The sequence below is a fragment of the Rana temporaria genome, chromosome 2, assembly GCF_905171775.1.
Source record: "Rana temporaria chromosome 2, aRanTem1.1, whole genome shotgun sequence".
In the NCBI taxonomy this organism is placed as follows: Eukaryota; Metazoa; Chordata; class Amphibia; order Anura; family Ranidae; genus Rana; species Rana temporaria.
In genome coordinates this window covers 52786797-52804048 of record NC_053490.1, presented here as the reverse complement: position 1 = coordinate 52804048, position 17252 = coordinate 52786797, and the positions used below count along the sequence as shown (strand labels likewise).

The window sequence follows — 17252 nt, the reverse complement described above, 5'->3', positions numbered from 1 at the left end:
CCCTGCGGACAAAGACGGGGGATGGCATTAAAGTGCATGTGTGTGTAAAGGCAGGTGTCCCAATACTTTTGACAATACAGTGTATATGTGAAAAGGAATGCTAAAATGCACCATGTTTTTAAAAATAAAATCCATAAAAGGGTAAGTTGGATTAGTTCTTCTCTCTAGCCAAAAGTTACAAGGCTGCAATTCAATGTGGGCACTTTTTATTTATTGACTATATCCCTTTCCTTCACTTCCCTATAGGACAGGAAGTCAGGAAAAATCTCTTAAATTAGACAAAAACCTGAGGTTTTAACTACTTACTACCCTATCCAAAATAAAAAGAAAAAATAGTTATACTTTTAAAATGTTGCATTCACATAACACTACAATTGCAGCTAATTTCATAATTGCCTCAACTGTATGCATGTACTGCCCACCCTATGAATGAGTTTCTAAAAAAAAAAATACAAATATCTATTAAAGTGTAACTAAAGGCAAATCTTTTTTTTACTTTGGACAGAGTAAGGAAGGGTTAGAACTCCTGACACCTGGGTCACCGATGTGTCACCGGGGTCACCAGAGCTAGTGTCCCCATTGGAAGATTTTCCCTCTATCACTGTTCTGGTGTCAACCCAAAAATGTTTTTTTTCCTTTACTTTCACCTTTGATGATAATGGTAAACAGGACAAAAAGAGAAGGTGAATCTCCTTAACGAGGGCACAGTCAACAATAAAAATTTACAGGTTTTCTAATCCCGCTACACTATATCCAAAATAGAAAATACTGTTTTGCCTTTAGTTACACTTTAATAAAGATAGACAGACTGACAGACACGTTGATAGACAGATATCGTAGATAGATAGACAGATATCGTAGATAGATAGACAGATAGAGAGAGAGACAGATAGACAGATATCGTAGATAGATAGACAGATAGACAGATATTGTAGATAGATAGACAGATAGACAGATAGATAGACAGATATCGTAGATAGATAGACATATATCGTAGATAGATAGATAGACAGATAGACAGACAGACAGACAGACAGATAGACAGATAGATAGACAGATATCGTAAATAGATAGATAGATAGACAGATATCGTAGATAGATAGACAGATAGATAGACAGATATCATAGATAGATAGACAGATAGATAGACAGATATCATAGATAGATAGATAGACAGATAGACAGATAGATAGACAGATAGACAGATATCGTAGATAGATAGACAGATATCGTAGATAGACAGACAGACAGATAGATAGATAGATAGATAGATAGATAGATAGATAGATAGATAGATAGATAGATAGATAGAGAGATAGACTGAGATATGATTATAGCATATAGTAAAAGTATGACTAAACAGCTTTGTTATCTCCATAGGCACTGAATAGATATCACTTTATATAAATTGCCAACAAGTATAACGAAAATTAATACAGTAATGTGTTATTACAAAAGGGAACTTCTAATCTTTTTTTTATATATTGTATTAAATTGTTTTATAGGCTTCCGCCAAGTGAAATTGAATTGTAGGAAATGAATGATTGTCAAGGACATTCTAACAAACGAGATATTCATTTTACTGAGGAACCAGCCAAGGTATTTTTTGATGTTTTTATTTAATTTGTTTGGTATCAATGAAGATAAGTTTTCCTTTGAGATATATAGGAAAAGAAGTAATAGACTGATAGCAGCTAAAGTCATACAATCCAGCAGAATGTGACATGAAGATTTAATATCACTCTTTATTTTCATAGATGGAAATATACCGGTATATGACGTGATTGGTGATCCACATAAATCTGTCTCTCTGACCTGTCCAATGAATCACGACAAAATGGACATAGACTAGACCATTATACCACTTAGGGATTAAAGGTCAAGTCAAGGTCATTTCATTCTTGGATCAAAAGGGATTAAATAAGATTGAAGAAAATTGTGAAGCCATAATTTATGGTCAATCAGATATTCTACAAAATCCTACCTTTATGCGCTTACTAAATTGTTGGCCTTTGAGGTCTATCAAAGAAATGTATTCCTCACACAATCTAAATCTTATAAAATCCTAAAGGATTACAAAACTGTTTAAGGCTTGGTCTACAGCTATATATGAACTCTATAGGGGGAGGAGTGGAAATGCGTGAAGAAACCCTAGGGGCCCATACAACTCTCCTAGCTAAAGAAGGGGAAGACCCAACATTGTGTGCCAACTATAAGCCAATATCCTTGATTAATGAAGATATAAAGGCTTACGCAACGATATTGGTTGAGACGCTGAAGCTCTTTATGTCGAAATGGATAGAAAAAGACAAGATGGGCAGCGTCCCTCTGAGGGAAGAGAGGGACAAAATTCTAAAATTAATAAAAAAACATTTAAACAACTACACCTACAGGTGGGCAGTTTTTTTGCACATCCCTGCACTTTGACTGTAGGGCAGCCCATTCATTTCAATCAGCAGCCCTTCACTAAAGAAAGACGTAAAAAAAGTCCCTGACTCTTTTCGAAAAAAACATGCAGACTGCGAGCATTTGCAGATGGGTAGGGGTGCTATTAACAATTAATGGCACTGCCACGCATCTGCTAAAGGGCAGACTGATTCTATGCTTGTCAGGAAAGTACTCCCAACATGCCTAGATGTGAACCTAGTCCTAAAGAAAAAAAGAAAAGATGGATCTAAAGGGCAAAGTTATGGGCAGTCAACTCCATGCTTTCTCAAAAACATTGGTAAGTAACATAAGAAGTACAACCCCTAAAAGTGTGCACCAGAATCTGGTGGATGAGTTGCTTCTTATAAAATGTTTTATGTGTTTTCTAAGATGTTTCAATACTCTTGGCGATACAATTGTACTTGTATATTTATATATTTACAGTACCTTACATTGCACAGTTTTGCACAGTTGTTTCTGTTCTGTTTATATGTATACAGCACCTTGAAAGAAAAGTATTCATACCCCTTGAAATTGTCCACATTTTGTCATGTTACAACCAAAAACGTAAATGTATTTTATTGGGATTTTATGTGACACATAATTGTGAAGTGAAGGGAAAATGATAAATGGTTTTCCAAATTTTTTACAAGTAAATATCTGAAAAATGTGTTGTGCATTTGTATTCAGTCGATACTTTGTAGAACCTCCTTTCACTTCAATTACAGCTGCAAGTCTTTTTTGGGGATGTCTCTACCAGCTTTGCATATCTAGAGAGTGACATTTGTGCCCATTCTTCTTTGCAAAATAGCTCAAGCTCTGTCAGATTGGATGGAGAGCGTCTGTGAACAGAATTTTTTAAGTCTTGTGACAGATTCTCAATTGGATTTAGGTCTGGACTTTGACTGGGTCATTCTAACACATAAATATGATTTGATCCAAACCATTCCATTGTAGCTCTGGCTGTATGTTTAGGGTCGTTGTCCTGCTGGAAGGTAAACCTCTGCCCCAGTCACACGTCTTTTGCAGACTCTAACATGTTTTCTTCTAAGATTGCCCTGTATTTGTCTCTATCCATCTGCCCATCAACTCTGACCAGCTTCTCTGTCCCTGCTGAAGAAAAGTATCCCCACAACATAATACTGCCACCACCATGTTTCACAATGGGGATGGTGTATTCAGGGCGATGTGCAGTATTAGCTTTCCGCCACACATAGCATTTTGCTTTTAGGCCAAAAATGTACATTTTGGTCTTATCTGACCAGAGCACCTTCTTCCACATGTTTGCTGTGTCCCCCACATGGCTGCATGCAAACTGGACTTCTTATGGCTTTCTTTCACCCATGGTTTTCTTCTTGTCACTCTTCCATAAAGGCCAGATTTGTGCAGTGCACGATTAATAGTTGTCCTCTGGACACATTCTCCCACCTGAGCTTTGGATCTCTGCAGATCCTCCAGAGTTACCATGGGCCTCTTGGCTGCTTCTCTGAATAATGCTCTCCTTGCCTGGCCTGTCAGTTTAGGTGAACGTCCATGTCTTGATAGGTTTGCAGCTGTGCCATACATCATTTTCGGATGATGGTTTGAACGGTGCTCTGTGAGATGTTCTAAACTTGGGATATTTTTTTGAAAGCTGTATCCCTGACCTGTTTGGTGTGTTCCCTGGCCTTCATGATGCTGTTTGTTCAATAAGGTTCGCTAACAAACCTCTGAGGGCTTCACAGAACAGCTGTATTTATACTGAGAGTTAATTACACACAGGTGGACTCCATTTACTAATTAGGTGACTTCTGAAAGAAAATGGTTCCACTCGATTTTAGTTAGGGGTATCAGAGTAAAGGGGGCTGAATACAAATGCACGCCACGCGTTTCACATATTTATTTGTAAAACATTTTGAAAACCATTTATTACTTTCCTTCCACTTCACGATTATATGCCACATTGTGTTGGTCTATCACATAAAATTCCAAAAAAATACATATACATTTTTTGTTTGTAACAGAGTTAGTCTGGCTGAAAAAAGACACAAGTTCATCTAGTTCAACCAATAGAGGAAAAAATAATTTATATATATATACATATATATATATACACACACACACAGTATGTATACATGTACATATATTTATACACATACATATACATACATACACATAAATACAATCCTATGCATACAGAAACCTATACCCACAGTTGATCCAGAGGAAGGCAAAAAAAAACACCAAAAAAGCATGATCCAATTTTCTCCAGTAGGGAAAAAAATCCTTCCTGATCCCTTAACCACTTAAGCCCCGGACCAATATGCTGGCTAAAGACCCAAGGGGTTTTTACAGTTCGGGACTGCGTCGCTTTAACAGACAATTGCGCGGTCGTGCGACGTGGCTCCCAAACAAAATTGGCGTCCTTTTTTCCCCACAAATAGAGCTTTCTTTTGGTGGTATTTGATCACCTCTGCGGTTTTTATTTGTTGCGCTATAAACAAAAATAGAGCGACAATTTTGAAAAAAATGCAATATTTTTTACTTTTTGCTATAATAAATATCCCCCAAAAACATATATAAAAACATTTTTTTTCCTCAGTTTAGGCCGATACGTATTCTTCTACCTATTTTTGGTAAAAAAAAACGCAATAATCGTTTATCGGTTGGTTTGCGCAAAATTTATAGCGTTTACAAAATAGGGGATAGTTTTTTTGCATTTTTATTTTTTTTATTTTTTTTACTACTAATGGCGGAGATCAGCGATTTTTTTCGTGACTGCGACATTATGGCGGACACTTCAGACAATTTTGACACATTTTTGGGACATTGTCATTTTCACAGCAAAAAATGCATTTACATTGCATTGTTTATTGTGAAAATGACAGTTGCAGTTTGGGAGTTAAACACAGGGGGCGCTGTAACATTTAGTGTTCACTGTGTATGTGTTTACTAGTGTAGGGGGGTGTGGCTGTAGGACTGACATCATCGATCGAGTCTCCCCTATAAAGGGGATCACTCGATCGATGTGCCGCCACAGTGAAGCACGGGGAAGCCGTGTTTACACACGGCTCTCCCCGTTCTTCAGCTCCAGGGAGCGATCGCGACGGAGCGGCTATAAACGAATAGCCGCGCCGTCGTCCCGGATCGCTCCCCGAGCGGACCCGACCTCCGCATGTATCGGGGGGGTCCCGATCGGACCCCCCACCCGCGTCAAGCAGGGCACGTACAGGTACGTGATTGTGCCTGTCCGTGCCATTCTGCTGACGTAAATGTACATGAGGAGGTCGGCAAGTGGTTAAAAGGCAATCAGATATTCCCTGGATCAACTTTACCTACAAATATTAGTATCCAGTTACAGTATGTGTATCTAGTTAAGAATCCAGGCCTTTCTAAAAACAATCTACTGAGCTGGCCAGAACCAGCTCTTGAGGGAGTCTATTCCACATTTTCACAGCTCTTACTGTGAAGAAGCCTTTCCGTATTTGGAGATCAAATCCCTTTTCCTCCATGGCATGACAAAATGTGGACAATTTTTAAGGGGTATGAATACTTTTTCAAGGCAATATATATATATATATATATATATATATATATATATATATATATATATATATATATATATATATATATCCTGTAGTGCAGTGGTCATCAACTCTGTCCTTAGGGCCCACTAACAGGCCAGGTTTGCAAGCTAACTGAAATACAAGGACTGGAATCTGATAACTGGCAAGGGACACTAAGGCCTCGTACACACGGCCGAGGAACTCGACGTGCCAAACACATCGAGTTCCTCGGCCAGTTCAGCCCTGAAGCCGCCGAGGAGCTCGGCGGGACGAGAGCTCCCATAGAACAACGAGGAAATAGAGAACATGTTCTCTATTTCCTCGTCGAGCTCCTCGTCGGCTTCCTCGGCCGAAAGTGTACACACGACCAGTTTCCTCGGCAGAATTCAGCCAGAAACTCGGTCGGAAGCTGAATTCTGCCGAGGAAACTGGTCGTGTGTACGGGGCCTAAGGCTAGGGAGGAAAGATCTAGATCAGTGGTTCTCAACTCCTGTCCTCAGGACCCACAAACAGGCCAGGTCTGCAAGATAACTGAAAAACATCACAGGTGATATAATTTTCTGCTCAGTGATTGCAGTATTCTAGTCTGCATCTCCCCAAAGTAAGACATACAATCTGGCCTGTTAGTGGGCTCTAAGGACAGGGTTGATGACCACTGCTGTAGCAGTTTCTGTTTATATATGTACATGGGAACATACTTTTGATGCACACCAATTTAGAGGTTGTAGTTCACATGTTACCTACCAGCGGGCTTGAGGATGGGTGGATTGGAATGCCCCAAACAGTTGATGGTTGATATATATTTTCTTATACAGTCTTTTTTTTGTTTTTATGAAATCAGCATGGTGGTGCAGCGATCATTTATATACACAATGACAAGGGACAAGAAATCACTGGCGTTCCTTATTCTTTGATGTTTTATTCATGAACTGAGCCTTATGTATGTAAACATTATCATTAATGCTCAGTTACCTAATGGTAATATTATTTGCTTCAATGTGATTGGTTGCAAACTCAACCCTTTTGAGGTTATTGAGGGTAGTAACACTGCTGTAGTTTGATATGAGCTAGTAAAGTGTAAATTGTTGTCAGTAGAGGAGGCCATATGAAAAAAACATCAAAGTAACAGGACATTTAATATTGAAACACTGAAATGAAACTGAAGAAAAATAAAAAATAAAAAAAACTAATATCAATACTGGGAATGCTTATTAAAGCATTCCCACTAATAATTCAGGATTCCTATTTAGAGAATATTAAGCACTTACCATCATTGCGTAATGTTAGTGGCGTCGGTGGGCTCATAACTCTGGTGTTAGTCAGAATATTTTTTACATGACAGATATAGCTTCCAACATCTGAAGCTTGTGCTTTAGAGATGTACAGATTTCCTGTCTCTTGCGAGATAAAACGTCGAGCGTCTTCACCCACAAATGAAGGGTACTCATTAAAAACCCAACTATAGGTGATTTCTGAGGGAAAAAAAAGATATACATTTTACTTCAAATGATGTGCACATACTTAAATAGAAGCTTTTAAAGCACAAGTTATTAAAACAAATATATATTATACCAGTCTCACTTTCCTAGCTTCCTAACCTAAACAAATCTAGAAACCTCCTTCCTAGTTCCCTACCTACTTTAACAAGTCAGCTGTGGCATCGTCCAGTGTTTACCTTCTCTGAGTTAAGAACCTCTTCAGAGCTGGTTTTGCAGTAAACCCTCAGAAGCCTACATGGGCTCATACTCTGCAGTTAGAGATGCTTGGCATACGGCCCCATTCAAGTGAAGAGGGACCCACTGTGCAGGTGTGGCCAGCACAGAAGACAATATAAGCCATGGCGGTTCTTTTTAAGAAAGTAAGCATTGGTGTTGGGGTTTTTATAAGTTACTGTAGTTTTGGTTAGGAGGCTCCCGAGGTGGGCTAGATATAGTTTTTCATTAAAGTGATTTTTTTTATGTGATCTAAGCTAAGGCTGGCCAAGGACAGACTGATATCTGTCTAACAAAACTGAACAGTGAGAAGTCACAAACTTGTAGCTGTTCAGCCAGAAATCTTCTTCAAAACCTGGCTGTCCAGTGCTAAATGGATGCCCGCTTATGTCATTTTCAAAACTACACATAGTTACATAGTAGATGAGGTTGAAAAAAAGACACACGTCCATCAAGTCCAACCTGTGTGTGTGATTATATGCCAGTATTACATTGTATATCCCTGTATGTTGTGGTCGTTCAGATGCTTATCTAATAGTTTTTTGAAACTATCGATGCTCCCTGCTGAAACTGCCACCTGTGGAAGTGAATTTCACATCCTTGCCATGCTTACAGTAAAGAAACCTCTACGCCAGTGGTGTCCAAACTGCGGCCTGGGGGCCAGATGCGGCCCTTTGCTTTCCTTTATCCGGCCCTTGGGACACTATTTATCCCACTGATACAAGACACTTTTAATCCCACTAACACCAACTTTGGGGCACCATTCTTCCTACTGACACCAATGATGGGGTAATATTCTTCCCATTGACACCAATGATCGGGCACTATTCCTCCTGCTGATACCAATGATGAGGCAGGCACTATTCCTCTTACTACCATTTATTGGGCACTATTCTTCCCTCTGACACCAATGTTGGGGTATTATTCCTCCCACTGACACCAACATCTGCCCCCCCTACAGTGTAAAGGACAGTAAACTGGCCCTTTCTTTAAAAAGTTTGGAGACTCCTGCTCTACGCAGTCTAAGGTTAAACCTCTTTTCGTCTAATCTTAATAAGTGTCTTGTTAAACTCCCTTCCACGGGAAAAAAAAATCCCTATTGTGGGGTCACCAGTACGGTATTTGTAAATTAAAATCATATCCCCTCTTCTCCAGAGAGAATAAGTTCAGTGCTCGTAACCTTTCTTCATAACTTTAACCTCCCTGGCGGTATGATTCTTTCAGATTTTTGGTGCTGAAAGCGGTACCATTATTTTGCATGAAAATTTGGCATTTTATATTGTAGGCCAGCAATTCTTAGTAATAACTCATTTAAATCTGTCCAAAAAAAGAGTCTAGTAGACATCCCGGGTATAATAAAGTTTGAAACACAAAATCATAAATTATAATATAATAAATAACTATAAATAATTATAACAAATAATAATGTAATTTTAATAAACATTTTCAATAATGTAATTAAATCAAAAACACTGAAATTTGCTCAGTTGCAGAATTGCGACTGTCATCACTTTCAGTGTTTGATGATGAATTTCCCCACAAATCGATATCGCTGAATTCTGCAAGTGATTCTAATTTATTATCCCTGTTCTAAAACCACTTTTGACATAAACGGACACTTTTTGGTTGCTATGGACAATCTCCAGTTTCCAGGCAGAAAGAACAGTTTTTATAATATAAAAGTGCATGCAGGACACCGGACCGACCACTAGGGACACAGTGGATGCGTAATTATTTGATACAGTACTGTAATCTGTAAGATTGCAGTATACTGTATCTATACTGTGTTTTAACTTTTTTAAATTTGGCGTGGAACTCCGCCCCCGTGCGTGGCGCATCTCGGGAATGGAGCTCAGCGGCACTCGGCAGTCACCAGTGTGTGAATCGAGCGAGATGACAGCTCGCACGCACATCGGGGACACATCGCAGGATCCAGGGACAAGGTAAGTAACTTCCCCTGTATCCTGCAATGTGATCCTGAGTCTGGCTCAAGGTTACCACTTTTGGTATGCAAAATTCACCCCGAGCCTGACTCTGGAATACCGCTAGGCAGGTTAATTGTGCCTCGTTGGAGTATGAGCAAAGAAAGATAAAGTAGCTTTGAAGCGGAATTGTCTGCAAAACGTGTAGGCTACACCTCTTGGCACCTCCGGGACCTGCACACCCCAAATTCAAATTAGGAGACTGTAATTTGTCTTAAACTGATTTTTATTTTTAGAAGGTACTGCCTAATGGCAGACAAATAAAACTTTTCCATTTTTCTAGAATTGTAGTACTATATATTTCTTTGTTCATGCTCCACCGAGGCACAATTAAAGTCCCACCCCATTCTACCTTTTTTTGAAACATAGTTGTATATCTTTTGGAGATGGTGCCTCTGTAGGAGTACATTTGTTCCACGTTCACCCCAACCCCTACATATACACTTTCTTCTTAACTAATATCCTCATTAGCTTGAGCTAGGCCAGACCAGAGTCTTGTAGATTGGGAGAATTATTGCTTTATCTCTTGAGTCAATCCCCTTTTTAATTCATGCCAATGTTTTGTTTGCTTTTTTAGCAGCAGCTTGGCATTGCATGCAATTGCTGAGCCTATCATCTACTAGGACCCCCAGGTCCTTTTCCATCCTTGCTTCCCCCAGAGGTTCTCCCCCTAGTGAGTAGATTGCATTCATATGTTTGCCACCCAAATGCATTATTTAAAAATGTTCCACATTATACCTCATTTGCCATGTAGTTGCCCACCCCAATAATTTGTCCAGATCTTCTTGCAAGGTTTCCACATCTTGCAGAGAATAGGATTGGTCCCAGCACAGAACCCTGGGGGACCCCACTTTCCACCCCTGACCATTCCGAGTACTCACCATTTATCACACCTAGGGGTGCAACGGATCAAAAAAATCACGGATCGGATCGATCCTCGGATCAGGAGTCATAGATCGGATCGATCCTCGGATCAGCAAAAAAAATAACAAAAAGACAAATCTTGTTACACCCACCTAATCACTATCCACCCCCCTCCACCCTGGTGTCACCCCCCTCCACCCTGGTGTACAGACATGCTCCCCAGGTGATGGTGTAGCTCCTACCTGCAGGTGCAGAGCTCACCGACGCTGTCTCCACATGTCTGCAGGCAGTTCCGGGTCTGTAGTGAGCGCGCTGAGGCGGGGAGGCGTGTCACGCTGTGCTCTGACAAGCACACGGGGGTGGAGCAAGATGGCCGCCGCTCCGGAGCTAGGCCTAAGCCGGGCACTTTCCTACGGCCGAGGCTCCGGAGCGCTCCGCGGATCGCGTGGTGTGCCGATCTGAACGGGGTGACCCGTTCGAATCACGGATCGGTGACGATCCGTTGCACCCCTCTGAACTCGCCCTTGTAGCCACGTTTCAATCCATGTACTCACCCTATGGCCCCTGCCAACGGACCTTACTTTGTACAGTAAACATTTATGTCAAATGCTTTTGCAAAATCCAGATACAGCATGTCTACGGGCCTTCCTTTATCTAGATGGCAGCTCACTTCTTCATATAAGGTTAATAGATTGGTTTGGCAAGAATGATTCTTCATGAATACATGCTGATTACTGCTAATGAAACCATTTTCATTACTAAAATCTTGTATACAGTCCCTTATCATCCCCTCCAAGAGCTTACATACTATTGATGTTCGGCTAACTGGTCTGTAATTCACAGCGATGTATTTTAACCCTTTTTTTACAATATTGGAGCTACATTGGCTTTTCCCAATCAGCTGGTACCATTCCAATCATTAGACTGTCAGTAAAAATTAAGAACGATGGTCTGGAAATTACATAACTGAGTTTCCTAAGGACCCTTGGGTGCAAGCCAATTAGGTTTCTAATTATGTCCTCTGTTAGCCATGAGGGTTCTTTCTGTAATGTGTCATGAGGACAAACACTGCAGTTTTGGTTACTGAAGCCCACCGATTCCCTCCTGAAGATTGAGGAGAAGGATAAATTCAATACCTTCGCCATCTCCCCATCCTTTGTAAACCGCCTTCCTTCCTCATTCTTTATGGGGCCAATATGGTCTGTCCTCCTTTTTTACTGTTTATATACTTAAATCATTTCACCCTTACATTTCTTGTTGCATTCTTTGTAAAGCCTGAATGCTAATGATGATCCCCCAGTCTTGCATTTTTTGAAGGCCTTCTCCTTTGCTTGTATATGCATTTTTACATTGGCGTTAAGCCATCCAGGACTTTTGTTCACTCACACAATTTATTTCCCAATGGGATGCACTGCCCTTATTTAATATGCTCTTATAGCGAACCCATCTCTCCTCAGTGATCTTTGTTCCTAAGATTTTATCCCAATTTATATCTTCTAATAAGGTTTGTAGTTTAGGGAACTTTGCTCTTTTTAAATCCAATGTCTTTGTATTCCCCTTATGTTTCCTATTTGTGTGATTTATACTGAAGCCAATCGACCTGTGCTCGCTGTTTCCTAAATTGCCCCTTATTTCCACATCCACGATCAGATCTGTATTGTTGGTAATCAGTAGGTCTAGTAATCCTTCGTTTCTAGTTGTTGCATCTATCATTTGACCCATAAAATTGTCTTGCAAGATATTTAGGAACTGGTGAGCCTTATGCCGCGTACACACGATCGGTTCGTCTGATGAAAACGGTCCGATGGACCGTTTTCATCAGACGAACTGATCGTGTGTGGGCCCCATCGGTGAAAAAACTTAGAACCTGTTTAAAAATGATCTGATGGTTAAAAAACCGATAGGAAAAAAAGATTGTCTGTGGGGAAATCCATCAGTTAAAAATCCACGCATGCTCAGAATCAAGTCGACACATGCTCGGAAGCATTGAACTTAATTTTTCTCTGCACGTCGTTGTGTTTTACGTCACCGCGTTCTTACACAAATGTTTTTTTAACTGATGGTGTGTAGGCAAGACTGATGAAAGTCAGCTTCATCGTATATCTGATGAAAAAATCCATCGGTCCGTTTTCATCAGATGAACCGATCGTGTGTACAGGGCATTAGACAAATGTGTGGTTCCCTGCGCCCAGCCTATGTCTGGATAATTAAAAAATTAAAATCCCCCATTATGATGACACTTCCCATCTTTGCTGCTAATCCAAATTGTGATAGGAGGTACCCCCTCCCTCCTCCCTTATTGAAAGAAATTGATAAGAACCCACATGCACAAAAGCCCTGTATGGGCCTTCCAGTAGGTACAAATGCTCATTATAGCATCTCCAGAAGTCATAAATGCTCAGATCTCTGTGCAATCATCACAAACATATTTGTATTGGATGTTTGGATGAAGACATATCGGATTGGTTGCATTTGTACTAGTTTCACGATGATCAGAAAGCTCTGAGTTGCACTAATGAGTCCTATTGGTAAGATTTCACTACAACATCCCACTCTTTCATGCTTCATAACTAGCATTGCACATTTTACTCTGTTACCTAATGACCAAATATATTATACTTTAAACAGTAGAGCATTCTGATTTCCAGCAAGGTATTCTTAGTCATTATTTTTTCCAAACTAAACCTTTCATTAATAGTATGTGCTACAGTAAACTGCATGTTATATGTGTATCTAGCTACCGCATGCCCCTAGCTATCTTATTAAATTGCGTCGGTTTTGTATGTGGGTACCAGTTCAATATGCTGAAAGTAAGGTAAAATCAAACAGAAGTCAGACACAGGGACAGGCCCAAATGGAATCAAAATGGACAATTTGCATGCTTCTGTTGTAGACCATTGTACATCCTTATTTTCAGAGTAGTAATATTGACAATTTTATATTTTAGGTTGCAATATTTAATTTCTAAAATATACTAGAATGCAGTGGCACCTTTACTTGGGGAAAAATATTGATGTTTTATTTAATATTAGTGATGGGCCTGTGTCTGATCTGAACGCCACAATGTCCCAGCCAGCTAAAAATAGCAGAACAACGCCATTACTAGTGAAAAAATAAAAATAATAAAAATGCCATAAATCTATCCCCTATTTTGTAGACGCTATAACCTTTGCACAAACAATCAATATACCCTTATTGGATTTTTTTTACCAAAAATATTTAGAAGAATACATATTGGTCTAAACTGATGAATACATTTGTTTTTTTTTGTTTTTTTTTTTAAATTGGGGGGATATTTATTATAGCAAAAAAAAAAAAAATATATATATTTTTTTCAAAATTGGCGTTTTTTGGTTATAGCGCAAAAAATAAAAACCGCAGAGGTGAACAAATGCCACCAAAATAAAGCTCTATTTGTGGGAAAAAAAGTATGTCAATTTTGTTTCAGTACAGCATCGTATTATCATGCAATTGTCATTTAAAACAATGCAGTACCGTATAGCACAAAATTGCCTGGTCATTTAGGGGGCAAATCCTTCCCGGGCTGAAGTGGTTAAAGGGAACTCTATGACAGAATTAAGAAAAAGAAGGCATGGTGTCCCCCCAAAATCCATACCAGGCCCTTTGGATAAGTGGAACTCCATGCCAAAAAAAAAAAAAAATGGCACGGGTCCCCCCCAAAATCCATACCAGACCCTTATCCGAGCATGCAGCCGGACAGGCCAGAAACCTGAACCATACCAGGTCGCTGGCCCTCAACATGGGGACAAGGGCCTCTTCCTGACAACCCTGGGGTGTGGTTGTCGGGGTCTACGGTCGGGGACCTTATCAGAGTCTGGAAACCCCCTTTAACAAGAGGGCCCCCAGACCCCACCCCCTATGTGAATGGGTAGCGGGTACATCATACCCCTACCCATTCACCAAAAAAGTGACAAAAAGTCGTTGGGCGGCGTGATTGATGGTGGATTACATCGAGGGACTTTTTTTATTTTTAAAGGACTTACATTTTGACACTTTTTTGGTGAATTTGCATGCACCCGATACCCATTTACATGGGGGGGGGGCTGGGATCTGGGAGTTCCAGATTCCGATAAGCTCCCCTCCCGCAGACTCCAACAACCACAGTCAATGCTTGTCGGAAAGAGGTCCTTGTCCCCATCAACATCAACATGGGGACAAGGTGCTTTGGGTTGGGGGACAAGGTGCTTTGGGATGGGGTGGCCCCCTCCTCCAAAGCACCCACACCCCCATGTTGAGGACAGGTAGCCTAAGATGGTTCAGGAAGGGGGAGGTGCTTGCTCATCCTCCCTTTTCCTGACCTGCCAGGCTGCATGCTCGGATAAGGGTCTGGTATGGATTTTGGGGGGCACTACATTACAGCCGGGAACAAATTTAAATTACATTTTCTCCTGCATGTGGCATGGCATGTTCTATACATCGTACAGCAGATTCGCCACATTACAGACAGACCAAGGGGACCCCCCCAGCCCCCCAGGCCCGATATTTAAATGAACATTTCATTGTTATTGTTTCACTTTAAGCATAATTAAAATCAATGCATCTTTAAAAACAATTTAAAAAAAAAAAGTGCATTAATACGTGTCCCCAGGGGCAGTACCCAGGTCCCCATACACTTTTTATGACAATAGTTGCATATATTTGCATATATTTTGCATACTTGCATTTTTTTCATGTTCATGTCCCATAGACTTTAATAGAGTTTGCTAGAACTTTTTGCCTGTTCAAGATGTTCTGTTGCGAACTGAAGCGGGGGAGGAGAAGGGTGTTAAGCCCATTTCTATTGAATATAGAGCTGAAATTTTATTTTATATCTGACCAAAATCACAATCAGAGAGTCCGTGGAGTCAGGCTGAACAGCAGGGGGAGAGTCAGCAGAGTCAAGCTGAACAATAGAGAACCACTAGCTTTTAGGCTGGGCAGCAGGTAGAGAATAAAGAGGATCAGGGTGCTGGACCTTAAAAGCCGAATCTGGGTACCGGACCGTGTAAGCTGAATCAGGGTACAGGACCTCAGAAGCAACGACTGGATACAAAACTTCTGGAGCAGCAACACAGTGCAAGATCTTTGATGTGGTGCAATACTTCCGGAGGGGAGGCTGGGACTTCCAAAGCAGTAAAACCATTGAAACAATGACAACGTGCAAGACTTCTGGAAACAAGTCAAATAGCCACTGGAGCAGATTCAGGATGCATGACCTCAGAAGCAAAGATGGGAAGCACAATTTCTGGAGCAGAGGCAGGATGCAAAGTCTTTGGAACAGAGATGGGTGACAAAACAACTGAAGCATAGACAAGGTGCAGAGCTTCTGAAATTCAAAAGGCAGGACTTTTGGAGCAGATTCAGAGTGCACAACCTTAAAAGCAGACAAAGGGTGCAAGGCTCCTGTAAATAAAAAAGCTGGATTTCTGGAGCAGATTCAGAGTACAAAACCTCAGAAGCAGAGAGAGGATGCAGGTTCTTTAAATAGCTTTTGGGAATGGTTAAGGACCTCACTTGGCAGAACTAGCGAGTCTATTAAGTATTCATACTTCTTAGGAAGATATGGGAATTATCTTTTGCAGAGAAGGAAGTTCAGGGTGCTGATAGTTCCATACATGAATTGGCAGCAGCCAGGACAGAAGCTGACACTGGAGGAGATTGGCTGAGGCTGGCAGTGAGACAGCCTGGACTAAAAGTGCTGGCATAAAGACAGGTTGGGTTAGGCACAGTTACCAGACAAAGATGAAGATAAGACTGGAACTACTGGCACAGGGGCAGGCTAGCCTGGAACAGCTGGCATGGAGACAAAAAGGACAGTGGCTAGAGTTGACAAAGGAACAAACTAATCAGAGGCAGGGGTTGGTGAGCAGACTGGTCTGACTGGAAGGCAAGCAGGTTGGTCAAAGGCTGGCAATTACACAAGCTTGCCAGAGGCTGGTAGTGGCACAGACAGGTCAGAGGCTGGCACATGAACATGCTGGTCTGAAGCAGAAGTAAAGTGACACTGGGTAAAGACTGAGGGCCAGATTCTCAAAGAGTTACGCCGGCGTATCAGCAGATACGCTGACGTAACTCCGAATCTAAGCCCGTCGTATGTCTAAATGTATTCTCAAACTGAGATACACTTAAACATACCTAAGATACGACGGCCTGCGCCGTCGGATCTTAGGCTGCAATTCTAGGCCGGCCGCTAGGTGGCGCTTCCATTGCCGTTACGCCGATTCACGAACGTACACTTGCCCGTCGCAGTAAATTTACACCGTTTCCGTAAGAGATACGCGGCGTAAATATAAACATGCCCCCTAGGTGGCGTACTCAATGTTAAGTATGGCCGTCGTTCCCGCGTCGAAATTTGAAAATTTTACGTCGTTTGCGTAACTCCTCCGTGAATGGGGCTGGACGCCATTTACGTTCACATCGAAACCAATGATGTCCTTGCGACGTCATTTAGCGCAATGCACGTCGGGAAAATTTAGGGACGGCGCATGCGCAGTACGTTCGGTGCGGGAACGCGCCTAATTTAAATGATCCATGCCCCCTACCCGGATCATTTGAATTAGGCGGGCTTGCGCCGGGGGATTTACGCTACGCCGCCGCAACTTTACAGGCAAGTGCTTTGTGAATCAAGAACTTGCCCGTAAAACTTGCGGCGCCTTAACGTAAATGCGATACGTTATGCCGCCGTAGATCTACGGGAATCCGGCCCTGAATTTATAATTATT

General features: G+C 41.1%; 1 protein-coding gene across 1 annotated transcript in view; it reads right to left on the bottom strand.

Moving 5' to 3' along the window:
• The window catches only part of CNTN5 (contactin 5), a 2004044-nt gene that overhangs the window by 439621 nt on the left and 1547171 nt on the right, over positions 1-17252 (bottom strand). Inside the window, exon 10 of the mRNA XM_040340187.1 lies at positions 7241-7444. Coding sequence (XP_040196121.1) covers positions 7241-7444 — 204 coding nt within the window. The remainder of the gene's footprint in view (positions 1-7240; positions 7445-17252) is intronic.